General features: G+C 54.3%; 1 protein-coding gene across 5 annotated transcripts in view; it reads right to left on the minus strand.

The window, feature by feature from the left end:
• Positions 1–20,135, minus strand: part of LOC135570311 (broad substrate specificity ATP-binding cassette transporter ABCG2-like) — a 63,935-nt gene that overhangs the window by 38,460 nt on the left and 5,340 nt on the right. For 2 of the 5 annotated variants that reach the window (XM_065016434.1, XM_065016436.1), the window contains exon 1: positions 1,904–2,053. In XM_065016434.1, coding sequence (XP_064872506.1) covers positions 1,904–2,014 — 111 coding nt within the window. In that variant the 5' untranslated portion in view covers positions 2,015–2,053. Of the gene's footprint in view, positions 1–1,903; positions 2,062–2,825; positions 2,944–4,091; positions 4,152–20,135 lie in introns of those variants that run through there. The other 3 variants (XM_065016438.1, XM_065016437.1, XM_065016435.1) reach the window with 3 other exon arrangements.

Consider the following 20,135-nt stretch of genomic DNA (forward strand, 5'->3'; position numbering starts at 1 on the left):
TCCCTTAACACTCCCACTGACACTGAATGAGGCTCTTCCCCATTTCTGTCTTTGTAAAATCCATTGTACAGTTCCAGTCACCTCCGATCACCAGCGTCTCCTCAGGCGCTACTTGTGAGAGTTCCTGTCTAAGACTCCCAAATAGAACCCCTCTTTCTCTCCCTGTGTTAGGCGCATACACATTTATAAAGACAAAAACCATGTTGTTAATTTCTGCTTTAACAACAAGCAACCTACCCCTACACACCTCCTTTGAGGAGCAAATTTTTACAGCCAGACCCGGTGCAAAAAGGACTGCCACCCCTGCACTAAGATTTGTCCCATGGCTCAACACACTTGCCCCTTTCCACCAGAGCCCCAATCAACTTCATTCACCACATCACTATGAGTCTCCTGCAGAAACAACACCTGTACTTTTTTTTGTTTTACATATTCACCCAACACACTCCTCTCTGGCGCCATTTATATTGAGCGAGCCTACCCGAAGAGTCTCCATAAGAAGTGGGAGAAAAGCCAGCAGAGAAATAGACCAATAGCAAAGCTCAAAAAGCCCCAGTGTCAGTAAGAAATTAAACATTTAAACAGTGTCTGAAGGTAACCCTTTACGCACTATTGTGACCCACTTCCTCAACCTAAACCGTTTCCTGGGTGAGAGGGCACCATGCCCCTCATTTCTCATAGCATGTTGTACTGATCTTACAAACTTTCTAGGATCAGGAAAAAAAGTCTCAAGATTAACTTTTTTCCCCTTAGTCTCATTCAGGAACCTTGTCAGTTCTCTCAACGTGTACTTAGACCCCTCTGGTTGACTGGCTGTCAGCTCCGGGCCAATTGAAGAGGAGTCTGAAAAAAATAACTCCTCATCCTCTTCCTCAGACTCACTTTCCTCCTCTTCTCTATCTCCCACCCTGACCACCTGCCCTTTCTCTCTGTTTAGGGCCTCACCCACAGCAACAGGCAACATTTCCATGGTACCTTTATCCACATCCTTTTTCCTTTTCCTCTTGACACCCTCCTCCTCCCCCTAATCTCTTACACTTCCCCACTATACTCTCCTCATCCACTAGAATAACCTGACTAGACGCAGTATCATCTGCACCACCCTCTATAGCATGACTAGGGCCAGCCTCAGCTACACCACCCTCCATAGCATGACTAGGGCCAGCCTCAGCTACACCACCCTCCATAGCATGACTAGGCCCAGCATCATCTGCACCACCCTCCATAGCATGTCTAGGCCCAGCCTCAGCTACCCCACCATCTCTAGCCTGACTAGACCCAGCCTCTGCTTCTCCACCATCTCTAGCCTGACTCTAGCCCCAGCCTCATCTACACCACCATCTCTAGACTGACTAGGCCCAGCCTCTGCTGTCTGCATCTCCTTACCCCCTGCATTTTGACCTCGATTTCCCCCACTTGCACCCTCACTCAGTCTATGGCCTTTATGTGGGCACGCAAAGCTCTTGTGCCCCAAATCCCCACATTCAAAACACCGTAGACTATCTGTGCTGGCAAAACCTGCATAGAGCCCCTCCCCATGCCTCACTTTGAAATGCACATTTAGCTGTTGCTCATTATTGTTCAGAAACATAAACACTTGCCTCCTGAACGAAACAACGTGCTTAACGGCATCTGCCTGAAAACCTGCTGACAGTACACGGAAACCGCTAGCAAACTTACCAAAACGACTCAGCTCTTTCCTAATTTGATCGTCCGTAATAAACGGAGGCAAATTTGCCACTACAACTCTTGTTGAAGGGGTAGAGAGAGGTGAAATTGACACCAACACATCTCTTCCAAATATTCCGCTAGCAATTAGCCTACCGACCAAATTTGCCCTTTTCATGAACACAACCACAGCTTTGTTCATTCTAGAAGCAGAATGTATAAACTCAGCTCCTACCTGTTCACCGACCGCGAGCAGAACCTCCTCCACCTTAACTCCTTTCTCAGGAACACACCTGAATCCATGCTGTATCGACAGCGTCTCGTCCGCGCTAGGCTGAGAAGCCATTGCGCACACTACACCTTCCACCCCCCCGGAAAGTTACTCTGTCCTCTTCCACCCTAACTTTGAAAAAAAAACTTTGGATACCGCTAAAAACAAATATTGCATTAACCCTCCACCATAGAAAATAACATGTAAAGAAAAGAATCAAGAAAGTTAGTTAGGATAGAGCTTTCCACACCAAACACTCAAACTCCAAAAAACCCAGCATGCACCGAGAGAGAGAGAGAGAGAGAGAGAGAGAGAGAGAGAGAGAGAGAGAGAGAGAGAGAGAGAGAGAGAGAGAGAGAGAGAGAGAGAGAGAGAGAGAGAGAGAGAGAGAGAGAGAGAGAGAGAGAGAGAGGTAGAAAGAGGTAGAGAGAGAGGTGTATAGGTAGAGAGAGAGGTATAGGTAGAAAGAGAGAAAGAGGTGTAGGTAGAAAGAGAGAAAGAGGTGTAGGTAGAAAGAGAGAAAGAGGTGTAGGTAGAAAGAGAGAAAGAGAGGTAGAGAGAGAGAGGTATAGGTAGAAAGAGAGAAAGAGAGGTAGAGAGAGAGAGAGAGAGAGGTAGAGACACAGACAGACAGACAGACAGACAGAGCATTTTGTTACGTTGGATATTCAAATCAGATATTATATTGGATATAAAAATTATTGATCTGATATTATATTGAATATAAAAATTATTGATCTGATACTATATTGGTTATTAAAATGATTGATCTGATACTATATTGGTTATTGGTGATGCCATGTCTCATCATAATTTTAACCAGTCTGTCAACACCATAGTGAAGGTTTTTAGAAAAGGTAGACAACACACACCCTCCCTCCCTCACCTGCACCACATAGGCAGATATGAGTCGGAGGTCAGAGTCCACCATCTTCCCATCGATCAGAACCTGACCAAACTTCAACCCTGCTGGGTCCTTACGACCTGCTATCACATCCAGGAGACTAGGGAGAGAGGAGAGGAGAGGATAAGAGAAGAGGACAAGAGGAGAGGATAAGAGGAGAGGACAAGAGAGGATAAGACGAGAGGATAAGAGGAGAGGATAAGAGGAGAGGATAAGAGGAGAGGACAAGAGAGGATAAGACGAGAGGATAAGAGGAGAGGATAAGAGGAGAGGATAAGAGGAGAGGACAAGAGAGGATAAGAGGAGAGGATAAGAGGAGAGGATAAGAGGAGAGGACAAGAGAGGATAAGACGAGAGGATAAGAGGAGAGGATAAGAGGAGAGGACAAGAGAGGATAAGACGAGAGGATAAGACGAGAGGATAAGAGGAGAGGACAAGAGAGGATAAGACGAGAGGATAAGAGGAGAGGATAAGAGGAGAGGATAAGAGGAGAGGACAAGAGAGGATAAGACGAGAGGATAAGAGGAGAGGACAAGAGAGGATAAGACGAGAGGATAAGACGAGAGGATAAGAGGAGAGGACAAGAGGAGAGGACAAGAGGAGAGGGTAAGAGGAGAGGGTAAGACGAGAGGATAAGAGGAGAGGATAAGAGAAGAGGACAAGAGAGGATAAGACGAGAGGATAAGACGAGAGGATAAGACGAGAGGATAAGAGGAGAGGACAAGAGAGGATAAGACGAGAGGATAAGACGAGAGGATAAGAGGAGAGGACAAGAGGAGAGGACAAGAGGAGAGGGTAAGAGGAGAGGGTAAGACGAGAGGATAAGAGGAGAGGATAAGAGAAGAGGACAAGAGAAGAGGACAAGAGAAGAGGATAAGAGAAGAGGATAAGAGAAGAGGATAAGAGAAGAGGACAAGAGAAGAGGATAAGACGAGAGGATAAGACGAGAGGATAAGACGAGAGGATAAGACGAGAGGATAAGACGAGAGGACAAGAGGAGAGGACAAGAGGAGAGGACAAGAGGAGAGGACAAGAGGAGAGGACAAGAGGAGAGGGTAAGACGAGAGGATAAGAGGAGAGGATAAGAGGATAAGAGGAGAGGATAAGAGAAGAGAAGAGGACAAGAGAGGATAAGACGAGAGGATAAGAGAAGAGGACAAGAGAGGATAAGACGAGAGGATAAGAGAAGAGGATAAGAGAAGAGGATAAGAGAGGAGAGGAGAGGGTATGTGTGTGTATGTGACTTACGATGTTTTTCCACTTCCTGTTGGCCCCATGATGGCGTTCATCCCTGGTCTCATGATGCCGCTGGAAAAGCCCATCAGAAATGAACATGACACAGAATCACCAATCAGAAATTACCATGACATAGAACAACCAATCAAAAGTGACCATGCCATAAAATGACCAATCAAGAGCAACTACCATTACAAAGCATAACCAATGACTTGTGCTCAGGAACTTGTTAGCCTACAGAGATGAAGCCTGGGTGTTAAGCACTGAGAGAGAGCACAGTGAGGTCTAGGAAGAAGTATAGTGTGTTGTGAACTACTGGACTACAGCCGAGGTGTTAAGCACTGAGAGAGAGCACAGTGAGGTCTAGGAAGAAGTATAGTGTGTTGTGAACTACTGGACTACAGCCGAGGTGTTAAGCACTGAGAGAGAGCACAGTGAGGTCTAGGAAGAAGTATAGTGTGTTGTGAACTACTGGACTACAGCCGAGGTGTTAAGCACTGAGAGAGAGCATAGTGAGGTCTGGGAAGAAGTATAGTGTGTTGTGAACTACTGGACTACATCCTGGGTGTTAAGCACTGAGAGAGAGCACAGTGAGGTCTAGGAAGAAGTATAGTGTGTTGTGAACTACTGGACTACATCCTGGGTGTTAAGCACTGAGAGAGAGCACAGTGAGGTCTAGGAAGAAGTATAGTGTGTTGTGAACTACTGGACTACAGCCGAGGTGTTAAGCACTGAGAGAGAGCACAGTGAGGTCTAGGAAGAAGTATAGTGTGTTGTGAACTACTGGACTACAGCCGAGGTGTTAAGCACTGAGAGAGAGCACAGTGAGGTCTAGGAAGAAGTATAGTGTGTTGTGAACTACTGGACTACATCCTGGGTGTTAAGCACTGAGAGAGAGCACAGTGAGGTCTAGGAAGAAGTATAGTGTGTTGTGAACTACTGGACTACAGCCGAGGTGTTAAGCACTGAGAGAGAGCACAGTGAGGTCTAGGAAGAAGTATAGTGTGTTGTGAACTACTGGACTACAGCCGAGGTGTTAGGCACTGAGAGAGAGCATAGTGAGGTCTGGGAAGAAGTATAGTGTCACTACATCCAGTCACTACAACATCACCACATCCAGTCACTACAACATCACCACATCCAGTCACTACAACATCAATACATCACTACATCCAGTCACTACAACATCACTACAACATCACCACATCCAGTCACTACAACATCACCACATCCAGTCACTACGACCAGTCACTACAACATCAATACGACCAGTCACTACGACATCACCACAACATCACTACATCCAGTCACTACAACATCACCACATCCAGTCACTACAACATCACCACATCCAGTCACTACAACATCACCACATCCAGTCACTACAACATCACCACATCCAGTCTCTACAACATCACCACATCCAGTCACTACAACATCAATACGACCAGTCACTACAACATCAATACGACCAGTCACTACAACATCACTACAACATCACTACATCCAGTCACTACATCCAGTCACTACAACATCACTACATCCAGTCACTACAACATCACTACATCCAGTCACTACAACATCAATACATCCAGTCACTACAACATCAATACATCACTACATCCAGTCACTACAACATCAATACATCATCACTACATCCAGTCACTACAACATCACTACATCCAGTCACTACAACATCAATACATCACTACATCCAGTCACTACAACATCAATACATCATCACTACATCCAGTCACTACAACATCACTACATCACTACATCCAGTCACTACATCATCACTACATCCAGTCACTACAACATCACTACATCCAGTCACTACAACCAGTCACTACAACATCACTACATCCAGTCACTACAACATCAATACATCACTACATCATCACTACAACATCACTACATCCAGTCACTACAACATCACTACATCCAGTCACTACAACATCACTACAACATCACTACATCCAGTCACTACAACATCACTACATCCAGTCACTACAACATCACTACATCCAGTCACTACAACATCACTACATCCAGTCACTACAACATCACTACATCCAGTCACTACAACATCACTACATCCAGTCACTACAACATCACTACATCCAGTCACTACAACATCACTACATCCAGTCACTACAACATCACTACATCCAGTCACTACAACATCAATACATCCAGTCACTACAACATCAATACATCACTACATCCAGTCACTACAACATCACTACATCCAGTCACTACAACATCACTACATCCAGTCACTACAACATCACTACATCACTACATCCAGTCACTACAACATCACTACATCCAGTCACTACATCCAGTCACTACAACATCACTACGACCAGTCACTACAACATCACTACATCCAGTCACTACAACATCAATACATCACTACATCCAGTCACTACAACATCAATACATCATCACTACATCCAGTCACTACAACATCACTACATCACTACATCCAGTCACTACAACATCACTACATCCAGTCACTACATCCAGTCACTACAACATCACTACGACCAGTCACTACAACATCACTACATCATCAATACAACATCACTACATCCAGTCACTACAACATCACTACAACATCACTACATCCAGTCACTACAACATCACTACATCCAGTCACTACACCACCACTACAACATCACTACATCCAGTCACTACAACATCACTACATCCAGTCACTACAACATCACTACATCATCAATACATCCAGTCACTACAACATCACTACAACATCACTACATCCAGTCACTACAACATCACTACATCCAGTCACTACAACATCAATACATCATCACTACATCCAGTCACTACAACATCACTACATCACTACATCCAGTCACTACATCATCACTACATCCAGTCACTACAACATCACTACATCCAGTCACTACAACCAGTCACTACAACATCACTACATCCAGTCACTACAACATCAATACATCACTACATCATCACTACAACATCACTACATCCAGTCACTACAACATCACTACATCCAGTCACTACAACATCACTACAACATCACTACATCCAGTCACTACAACATCACTACATCCAGTCACTACAACATCACTACATCCAGTCACTACAACATCACTACATCCAGTCACTACAACATCACTACATCCAGTCACTACAACATCACTACATCCAGTCACTACAACATCACTACATCCAGTCACTACAACATCACTACATCCAGTCACTACAACATCACTACATCCAGTCACTACAACATCACTACATCCAGTCACTACAACATCAATACATCCAGTCACTACAACATCAATACATCACTACATCCAGTCACTACAACATCACTACATCCAGTCACTACAACATCACTACATCCAGTCACTACAACATCACTACATCACTACATCCAGTCACTACAACATCACTACATCCAGTCACTACATCCAGTCACTACAACATCACTACGACCAGTCACTACAACATCACTACATCCAGTCACTACAACATCAATACATCACTACATCCAGTCACTACAACATCAATACATCATCACTACATCCAGTCACTACAACATCACTACATCACTACATCCAGTCACTACAACATCACTACATCCAGTCACTACATCCAGTCACTACAACATCACTACGACCAGTCACTACAACATCACTATGTCTCTCCCCACATCATCAATACAACATCACTACATCCAGTCACTACAACATCACTACAACATCACTACATCCAGTCACTACAACATCACTACATCCAGTCACTACACCACCACTACAACATCACTACATCCAGTCACTACAACATCACTACATCCAGTCACTACAACATCACTACATCATCAATACATCCAGTCACTACAACATCACTACAACATCACTACATCCAGTCACTACAACATCACTACATCCAGTCACTACACCATCACTACATCCAGTCACTACAACATCACTACAACATCACTACATCCAGTCACTACAACATCACTACAACATCACTACATCCAGTCACTACAACATCACTACAACATCACTACATCCAGTCACTACAACATCACTACATCCAGTCACTACAACATCACTACATCCAGATACTGGCATCCTTCCTAACTCAGTTGCTGGGAAGGAAGGAAATCGCTCAGTGATTTCACCATGAGGCCAATGGCGACATTAAAACTGTTATAGCTAAACTGTGGACACTAACCACTGATCTAGGACCTGAAGATACTAACCACTGATCTAGGACCTGAAGACACTGTGGATACTAACCACTGATCTAGGACCTGAAGACACTGTGGATACTAACCACTGATCTAGGACCTGTAGATACTGTGGATACTAACCATAACCACTGATCTAGGACCTGAAGACACTGTGGATACTAACCACTGATCTAGGACCTGTAGATACTAACCACTGATCTAGGACCTGAAGACACTGTGGATACTAACCACTGATCTAGGACCTGTAGATACTGTAGATACTAACCACTGATCTAGTACCTGTAGATACTAACCACTGATCTAGGACCTGAAGACACTGTGGATACTAACCACTGATCTAGGACCTGTAGATACTGTGGATACTAACCATAACCACTGATCTAGGACCTGAAGACACTGTGGATACTAACCACTGATCTAGGACCTGTAGATACTAACCACTGATCTAGGACCTGAAGACACTGTGGATACTAACCACTGATCTAGGACCTGTAGATACTGTAGATACTAACCACTGATCTAGTACCTGTAGATACTAACCACTGATCTAGGACCTGAAGACACTGTGGATACTAACCACTGATCTAGGACCTGTAGATACTGTGGATACTAACCATAACCACTGATCTAGGACCTGAAGACACTGTGGATACTAACCACTGATCTAGGACCTGTAGATACTAACCACTGATCTAGGACCTGAAGACACTGTGGATACTAACCACTGATCTAGGACCTGTAGATACTAACCCCCCACAACCCTACCTGATGTCTCTCCCCCCCACACCCCTACCTGATGTCTCCCCCCACACCCCTACCTGATGTCTCTCTACCCCCACACCCCTACCTGATGTACCTGATGTCTCACCCCCCACACCCCTACCTGATGTCTCTCACCCCCCCACACCTACCTGATGTCCCCACACCCCCCTGATGTCCCCCCACACACCCCTACCTGATGTCTCACCCCCACACCCCTACCTGATGTCTCACCCCCCCACACCCCTACCTGATGTCTCACCCCCCACACCCCTACCTGATGTCTCACCCCCCCACACCCCTACCTGATGTCCCCCCCCACCCCTACCTGATGTCTCACCCCCACACCCTACCTGATGTCTCTCCCCCCTACCTGACACCCCTACCTGATGTCTCCCCCCACACCCCTACCTGACCCACCCCTACCTGATGTCCCCCCCACACACCCCTACCTGATGTCTCCCCCTACCTGATGTCTCTCCCCACACCTACCTGATGTCTCTCACCCCCCACACCCCTACCTGATGTCTACCTGATGTCCCCCCACACCCCTACCTGATGTCTGATGTCTCCACCCCACCTACCTGATGTCTCCCCCCACCCCTACCTGATGTCTCTCACCTACCCCCCCACACCCCTACCTGATGTCTTCCCCCCACCCTACCTGATGTCTCCCCCCACACCTACCTGATGTCCTCCCCCACCCCTACCTGATGTCTCACCCCCACACCCCTACCTGATGTCCCCACACACCCCTACCTGATGTCTCACCCCCCACCTACCTGATGTCTCTCCCCCCACACCCCTACCTGATGTCTCACCCCCCACACCCCTACCTGATGTCTCCCCCTCACCCTACCCACACCCCTACCTGATGTCTCTCCCCCCACACCCCTACCTGATGTCTCCCCACCCTACCTGATGTCTCACCCCCCCACACCCCTACCTGATGTCTCCCCCCCACCATGTCTCCCCCCCTACCTGATGTCTCCCCCCACACACCCCTACCTGATGTCTCACCCCCCACACCCCTACCTGATGTCTCTCACCCCCACACCCTACCTGATGTCTCTCCCCCCACACCCCTACCTGATGTCTCTCCCCCCACACCCCTACCTGATGTCTCTCCCCCACCCCTACCTGATGTCTCCCCACACCCCTACCTGATGTCTCCCCCCACCCCTACCTGATGTCTCTCCACACCCTACCCCCACCCCTACCTGATGTCTCTCCCCCCACACCCCTACCTGATGTCTCCCCCACACCTACCTGATGTCTCCCCCACCTACCTGATGTCTCTCACCCCCACCCCTACCTGATCTCCCCACCCCCTACCTGATGTCTCCCATCCCCCCACACCCCTACCTGATGTCTCCCCCCCCACACCCCTACCTGATGTCTCCCTGATGTCTCCCCCACACCCCTACCTGATGTCTCCCACCCCCACACCCCTACCTGATGTCTCACACCCCTACCTGATGTCTCCCCCTACCTGATGTCTCCCCCCACACCCCACCTGATGTCTCCCCCCACACCCCTACCTGATGTCTCCCACCCCCTGATGTCTCCCCCCACACCCCTACCTGATGTCTCCCCCCCACACCTACCTGATGTCTCCCCCCCACCCCAACCTGATGTCTCTCCCCACACCCCTACCTGATGTCTCTACCTGATGTCTCCCCCCACACCCCTACCTGATGTCTCCCCCCACACCTACCTGATGTCTCTCACCCCTACACTGACCTACCTGATGTCTCTCACCCCCACACCCTACCTGATGTCCCCCCTACCTGATGTCTCACCCCACACCTACCTGATGTCCCCTCCCTACCTGATGTCTCCCCCCACACCCCTACCTGATGTCTCTCCCCCCACACCTACCTGATGTCTCTCACCCCCCACACCCCTACCTGATGTCTCCCCCCACACCCCTACCTGATGTCTCCACACCCCTACCTGATGTCTCCCCCCACACCCCTACCTGATGTCTCCCCCCCACACCCCTACCTGATGTCTCCCCCACACCCCTACCTGATGTCTCCCCCCACCCCTACCTGATGTCTCCCCCCACACCCCTACCTGATGTCTCTCACCCCCCCCACACCCCTACCTGATGTCTCTCCCCCCACACCCCTACCTGATGTCTCTCACCCACACCCCTACCTGATGTCTCCCCCACACCCTACCTGATGTCCACACCCATACCTGATGTCCCCCACACCCCTACCTGATGTCTCTCCCCCACACCCCTACCTGATGTCCCCCCACACCCCTACCTGATGTCCCCACACCTACCTGATGTGTCCCCACCCTACCTGATGTCTCCACCCCTACCTGATGTCTCCCCCCCCTACCTGATGTCTCCCCCCACACCTACCTGATGTCTCCCCACACCCCTACCTGATGTCTCTCCCCCCACACCCTACCTGATGTCCCCCCCACACCCCTACCTGATGTCTCCCCCACACCCCTACCTGATGTCTCACCCCCCCACACCCCTACCTGATGTCTCCCCCCCCACACCCCTACCTGATGTCCCCCCACCCCATACCACACCCCTACCTGATGTCTCCCCCCACACCCCTACCTGATGTCTCCACCCCCCACACCCTACCTGATGTCTTCCCCCACACCCCTACCTGATGTCCCCCCACCCCCCTACCTGATGTCTCTCCCCCACACCCCTACCTGATGTCTCCCCCCACACCTACCTGATGTCCCCACACCCCTACCTGATGTCTACCTGATGTCTCTCACCCCCCACACCCCTACCTGATGTCCCCACACCCCTACCTGATGTCTCCCCCACCCCTACCTGATGTCTCCCCACACCCCTACCTGATGTCTCCCCCACACCCCTACCTGATGTCTCCCCCACACCCCTACCTGATGTCTCTCAATTTCCCTCACCCCTACCATGTCTCCCCTACCTGATGTCTCTCCCCCACACCCCTACCTGATGTCTCCCCCACACCCCTACCTGATGTCTCCCCCCCCCTACCTGATGTCTCCCCCCACACACCCTACCTGATGTCTCCCCCACACCCCTACCTGATGTCTCTCACCCCACACCCCTACCTGATGTCTCCCCCACACCCCTACCTGATGTCTCCCCCCACACCCCTACCTGATGTCTCCCCACACCCTACCTGATGTCTCCACACCCCTACCTGATGTCTTCACCCCCACACCCCTACCTGATGTCCCCCCCACACCCCTACCTGATGTCTCCCCCACACCCCTACCTGATGTCCCCCACACCCTACCTGATGTCTCCCCCCACACCCCTACCTGATGTCTCTCCCCCCACACCCTACCTCCCCCACACCCCTACCTGATGTCTCCCCCACACCCCTACCTGATGTCCCACCTACCTGATGTCTCTCCCCCCACACCCCTACCTGATGTCTCCCCCACACCCCCTACCTGATGTCTCCCCCCACACCCCTACCTGATGTCTCCCCCCCCCACACCCCTACCTGATGTCTCCCCCTCCCCTGACACACCCCTACCTGATGTCTCCCCCCACCCCTACCTGATGTCTCTCCCCCACCCCTACCTGATGTCTCCCCCTACCTGATGTCTCCCCCCACACCCCTACCTGATGTCTCTCCCCACACCCCTACCTGATGTCTCCCCCCACACCCTACCTGATGTCTCTCCCCACCCCCCACACCTACCTGATGTCTCCCCCACACCCCTACCTGATGTCACCTGATGTCTCTCCCCCACACCCCTACCTGATGTCTCTCTCCCCCCTGACCACACCCCTACCTGATGTCTCCCCCCACACCCCCCTGATGTCTCCCCCACACCCCTACCTGATGTCTCCCCCCACACCCTACCTGATGTCACCTCCCCACACCCCTACCTGATGTCCCCCCACACCCCTACCTGACACCCCCACACCCCTACCTGATGTCTCACCCCCAAACACCCCTACCTGATGTCTCACCCCACACCCCTACCTGATGTCTCCCCCACACCCCTACCTGATGTCTCTCACACCCTACCTGATGTCTCCCCCCCACCCCTACCTGATGTCTCCCCCCCCTACCTGATGTCTCCCCCACACCCCTACCTGATGTCCCCCCCCACACCCCTACCTGATGTCTCTCCCCCCACCCCCTACCCCCCCCCCACACCCCTACCTGATGTCCCCCACACCCCTCCTGATGTCCCCCACACCCCCTACCTGATGTCTCTCCTACCTGATGTCTCCCCCCACACCCTACCTGATGTCTCCCCACCCCCCACACCCCTACCTGATGTCTCTCCCCCACACCCCTACCTGATGTCTCCCCCCACACCTACCTGATGTCTCCCCCCACACCTGATGTCCCCCCACACCCCTACCTGATGTCTCCCCCCACACCCCTACCTGATGTCTCTCCCCCCCACACCCCTACCTGATGTCTCCCCCACACCCCTACCTGATGTCCCACCCCCCTACCTGATGTCTCCCCCCACACCCCTACCTGATGTCTCCCCCACACCCCCTGATGTGTCCCCCCCACACCCTGATGTCCCCACACCCCTACCTGATGTCCCCCCACCCCTACCTGATGTCTCCCCCCACCCCTACCTGATGTCTCCCCCCACTTCCCTACCTGATGTCCCCCACCCCCACACCTACCTGATGTCTCCCCCCACACCTACCTGATGTCTCACACCCCTACCTGATGTCTCACCCCCCCACACCCCTACCTGATGTCTCCCACACCCCTACCTGATGTCCCCCCACACACCCCTACCTGATGTCCCACACCCCTACCTGATGTCCCCCCACACACCCCTACCTGATGTCTCCCCCACACCTACCTGACACCCCTACCTGATGTCTCCCCCCCACACCTACCTGATGTCTACCTGATGTCTCCCCCACACCCCTACCTGATGTCCCCCACACCCCTACCTGATGTCTCTCCCCCCACACCCCTACCTGATGTCTCCCCCCCTACCATGTCTCCCCACCTACCTGATGTCTCCCCCCCACACCTACCTGATGTCCCCCACCCCTACCTGATGTCTCACCCCCCCCCACACCCCTACCTGATGTCTCTCCCCTACCTGACACCTACCTGATGTCTCCCCCCCCACCCCTACCTGATGTCTCCCCCCCCTACCACACCCCTACCTGATGTCTCTCCCCCCACACCCTACCTGATGTCCCCCCACACCCCTACCTGATGTCTCACCCCACACACCCCTACCTGATGTCTCCCCCCACACCCCTACCTGATGTCCCCCACACCCCTACCTGATGTCTCCCACCTCCTGATGTCCCCCACACCCTACCTGATGTCTCCCCCCTGATGTCTCTCACCCCCCCCCCCTACCTGATGTCCCCCTACACCCTACCTGATGTCCCACACCCCTACCTGATGTCCCCCACACCCCTACCTGATGTCTCACCCCCACACCCCTACCTGATGTCCCCCCACCCCTACCTGATGTCCTCCCCACACCCCTACCTGATGTCTCCCCCACACCCCTACCTGATGTCTCTCACCCCCACACCCTACCTGATGTGTCTCTCCCCCCTACCTGATGTCTCCACCCCCACACCCCTACCTGATGTCCCACACCCCTGATGTCTCCCCACACCCTACCTGATGTCTACCTGATGTCCCCACACCCCTACCTGATGTCTCCCACACCCCTACCTGATGTCTCCCCCACACCTACCTGATGTCTCCCCCCACCCCTACCTGATGTCTCCCCACCCTACCTGACACCCCTACCTGATGTCTCCCCCCCACACCCCCCTGACTCCCTTTACACCCCCTACCTGATGTCTCCCCCACACCCCTACCTGATGTCTCCCCCACCCCTACCTGATGTCTCCATACCCCACACCCCTACCTGATGTCTCTCCCCCCCACCCCTACCTGATGTCTCACCCCCCACACCCTACCTGATGTCTCTCCCCCACACCCTACCTGATGTCCCCCACACCCCTACCTGATGTCTCCCCCCACACCCTCCCCCCACACCTACCTGATGTCTCTCACCCCCACACCTACCTGATGTCCCCCCCCACACCCCTACCTGATGTCTCACCCCCCACCCCTACCTGACACCCCTACCTGATGTCTCCCCCCACACACCTACCTGATGTCTCCCCCCACACCCCTACCTGATGTCTACCCCCCCACACCCCTACCTGATGTCTCCCCCCCTCACCCCTACCTGATGTCTCCCCCCACACCCCTACCTGATGTCTCCCCCCACACCCCTACCTGATGTCTCTCCCCCCACACCCCTGATGTCTCCCCCACACCTACCTGATGTCCACCCCCACACCCCTACCTGATGTCTCCCACACCCCTACCTGATGTCTCCCCCACCCCTACCTGATGTCCCCCCACCCCCTACCTGATGTCTCCCCACACCCCTACCTGATGTCTCCCCCACACCCCTACCTGATGTCTCCCCCCCACACCCCTACCTGATGTCTCCACCCCACACCCCACACCCCCTGATGTCACCCTACCTGATGTCCCCCCACACCCCTACCTGATGTCTCCACCCCCCACCTGATGTCCCACCCCCACATGTCTCCCAACCTGATGTCTCCACACCCCTCCTGATGTCCCACCCCACACCCTACCTGATGTCTCTCACCCCCACACCCCTACCTGATGTCTCCCCCCACACCCCTACCTGATGTCTACCCCCCACCCCAACCTGATGTCTACCCCCACCCCTACCTGATGTCTCTACCTGATGTCCCCCACACCCCTACCTGATGTCTCACCCCCCACTCCCCCACACCCCTACCTGATGTCTCTCTCCCCCCACCCCTACCTGATGTCTCACCCCCACACCCCACACCTGATGTCTCCCCCCCACACCTACCTGATGTCTCTCCCCCACACCCCTACCTGATGTCTCCCCACACCCCTACCTGATGTCTCTCACCCCCACACCCCTACCTGATGTCTCTCCCTACCCCCACACCCCTACCTGATGTCCCCCACCCCCACCCCTACCTGATGTCTCTACCCCCCCCACCCCACCTCTTCCCCCCACACCTGATGTCCCCCACACCCCTACCTGATGTCTCCCCCACACCCCTACCTGATGTCTCCCCCCACACCCCTACCTGATGTCTCTCACCCCCCCCACACCCCTACCTGATGTACCTCTGTCCCCCCACACCCCTACCTGATGTCCCCCTACACCCCTACCTGATGTCTCCACCCCCCTGATGTCACCCCTACCTGATGTCTCCCCACACACCTACCTGATGTCCCCCCACACCTACCTGATGTCTCCCCCCCACACCCCTACCTGATGTCTCCCCACACCCTACCTGATGTCCCCCCTACCCCCTGATGTCCCACACCCCTACCTGACACCCCTACCTGATGTCTCTCCCCACACCCCTACCTGATGTCCCCCACACCTACCTGATCTCCCACCCCCACACCCCTACCTGATGTCTCCCCCACCCCCCACCCCTACCTGATGTCCTCCCCCCACACCCCTACTCACACCCCTACCTGATGTCTCTCACCCCCCACACCTACCTGATGTCTCTCCCCCCACACCCCTACCTGATGTCTCTCCCCCCCACACCCCCACACCCCTACCTGATGTCTCACCCCCCACACCCCACCTGATGTCCCCCAAACCCCTACCTGATGTCCCCCCACACCCCTACCTGATGTCTCTCACCCCCCCTACCCACCCCTACCTGATGTCTCCTCACCCCACATGTCTCCCCCCACCATACCTGATGTCCCCTCTACCCCACCACCCCTACCTGATGTCTCCCCACACCCCTACCTGATGTCTCCCTACCCACCCTCACCCCTACCTGATGTCTCTCACCCCCACACCCCAACCTGATGTCTCTCACCCCCACACCCCTACCTGATGTCTCTCCCCCCCACCCCTACCTGATGTCTCCACCCCCACACTCCCCCACCCTACCTGATGTCTCTCCCCCACCCCTACCTGATGTCTCCCCCCACACCCCTACCTGATGTCTCCCCCCCTCTCCCCCCCACACCCTACCTCCCCCCCACACACCTACCTGATGTCTCCCCCCACCCCCACACCCTACCTGATGTCTCACCCCCCACACCCCCTACCTGATGTCTCTCCCCCCACACCCCTACCTGATGTCTCTCACCCCCACACCCTACCTGATGTCTCCCCCCCACACCCCTACCTGATGTCTCCATGTCTCCCCCACACCCCTACCTGATGTCTCCCCCACACACCTACCTGATGTCTCCCCCCACCCCTACCTGATGTCCCCCACCCCACACCCCTACCTGATGTCCCCACACCCCTACCTGATGTCTCCCCACACCCCTACCTGATGTCTCCCCCACACCTACCCCTACCTGATGTCTCCCCCCCACACCCCTACCTGATGTCTCACCCCCACCTACCTGATGTGTCCCCCCACACCCCCTACCTGATGTCTCACCCCCCACACCCCTACCTGATGTCCCCCCACACCCCAACCTGATGTCTCTCCCCCCCATGATGTTTCCCCCACCACCCCTACCTGATGTCCTCCCCCCACACCCCTACCTGATGTCTCTCACCCCCCACACACCTACCTGACACCCCTACCTGATGTCTCACACCCTACCTGATGTCTCCCCCCACACCTACCTGATGTCTCCCCCACACCTACCTGATGTCTCTCACCCCATGTCACCCCTACCTGATGTCTCTCACCCCCACACCCCTACCTGATGTCTCCCCACACCCCTACCTGATGTCTCACCCCACACCCCTACCTGATGTCTCTCCCCCACACCCCCTACCTGATGTCTCTCCCCACACCCCCCCCACACCCCTACCTGATGTCTCTCCCCCCCCACACCCCTACCTGATGTCTCTCCCCCCACACACCTGATGTCTACCTGATGTCTCCCCCACCCCCACACACCCCTACCTGATGTCTCCCCCCACATGTCCCCTACCTGATGTCTCTCACTCCCCCACACCCCACCTGATGTCTCCCACACCCCTACCTGATGTCTCCCCACACCCCTACCTGATGTCTCCCCCACACCCCCTACCTGATGTCTCTCCCCCCACACCCCTACCTGATGTCTCTCCCCCCACACCCCTACCTGATGTCTCCCCCACCCCTACCTGATGTCTCCCACACCCCAACCTGACTCCACCCTACCTGATGTCTCACCCCCCCCACACCCCTACCTGATGTCTCCCCACACCCTACCTGATGTCTCTCCCCCCCCTACCTGATGTCTCACCCCCCCACCCCTACCTGATGTCCCCCCCCTACACCCCTACCTGATGTCTCTCCCCCACACCCCTACCTGATGTCTCCCACCCCCACACCCCTACCTGATGTCTCCCCCCACACCCCTACCTGATGTCTCTCCCCCCCACACCCCTACCTGATGTCTCTCCCCCCACACCCCTACCTGATGTCTCTCCCCCCACACACCTACCTGATGTCCTCCCCACACTACCCACCCCTACCTGATGTCTCACCCCACACCCCTACCTGATGTCTCCCCCCACACCCCTACCTGATGTCACCCCCCCCACACCCCTACCTGACACCCCTACCTGATGTCTCACCCCCCACACCCATACCTGATGTCCCCCCCACACCCCTACCTGATGTCTCACCCCCCACACCCCTACCTGATGTCTCTCCCCCCCCACACCCTACCTGATGTCTCTCACCCCCCACACCCCTACCTGATGTCTCTCACTCCCCCCACACCCCCCACAACCCTACCTGATGTCTCTCCCCCACATGTCTCCCCCACACCTACCTGATGTCACACCCCCCACACACCTACCTGATGTCTCCCCCCACACCCCTACCTGATGTCTCTCCCCCACACACCCTACCTGATGTCTACCCCCACACCCCTACCTGATGTCTCTACCATGTCCCCCCCACACCTACCTGATGTCCTCCCCCACACCCCTACCTGATGTCTCACCCCCACACCCCTACCTGATGTCTCACCCCCACACCCCTACCTGATGTCTCACCCCCCACACCCCTACCTGATGTCTCATACCTGATGTCCCCCCCACACCCCTACCTGATGTCTCCCCCCACACCCCTACCTGATGTCACCCCCCACCCCCCACACCCCCTACCTGATGTCTCTCACCCCCCCCACACCCCAACCAGTGTCTCTCCCCACACCCCTACCTGATGTCTCCCCCCACCCCTACCTGATGTCTCTCACCCCCCACACCCCAACCTGATGTCTCTCCCCTCCCCACACCCCTACCTGACACACCCCTACCTGATGTCTCTCCCCCCACACCCCTACCTGATGTCTCCCACACCCCCCACACCCCCTACCTGATGTCTCTCCCCCCCACACCCCCTACCTGATGTCTCTCTCCACCCCCCACCCCTACCTGATGTCTCACCCCCTCCCCACCCCTACCTGACACCCCCCTACACCCCTACCTGATGTCTACCTGATGTCCCCCCACACCCCTACCTGATGTCTCACCCCCCACCACCCCACACCTGATGTCTCCTCACCCCCTACCTGATGTGTCTCTCCCCCCACACCCCTACCTGATGTCTCCCCCACACCCCTACCTGATGTCACCACCCCCCACACCCCTACCTGATGTCTCTCCCCCCACACCCCTACCTGATGTCTCTCACCCCCACCTACCTGATGTCTCACCCCCCCACACCCCTACCTGATGTCCCCTCACCCCCCACACCCCTACCTGATGTCTCTCCCCCCACACCCCTACCTGATGTCTCCCCCCACACCCCTACCTGATGTCTCCCCCCCCACACCCCTACCTGATGTCACCCCCCACACCCCTACCTGATGTCTCACCCCCACACCCCTACCTGATGTCTCTCACCCCCACCCACACCTACCTGATGTCCCCCACACCCCTACCTGATGTCTCCCCCCACACCCCTACCTGATGTCCCCCCACACCCCCCACACCCCTACCTGATGTCTCCCACACCCCCTGACACCCCTACCTGATGTCTCACCCCCCACACCCCCCTGATGTCTCTCCCCCCCCCTACCTGATGT

The sequence above is a fragment of the Oncorhynchus nerka genome, unplaced genomic scaffold (genome assembly GCF_034236695.1).
Source record: "Oncorhynchus nerka isolate Pitt River unplaced genomic scaffold, Oner_Uvic_2.0 unplaced_scaffold_988, whole genome shotgun sequence".
Classification (NCBI taxonomy): Eukaryota; Metazoa; Chordata; class Actinopteri; order Salmoniformes; family Salmonidae; genus Oncorhynchus; species Oncorhynchus nerka.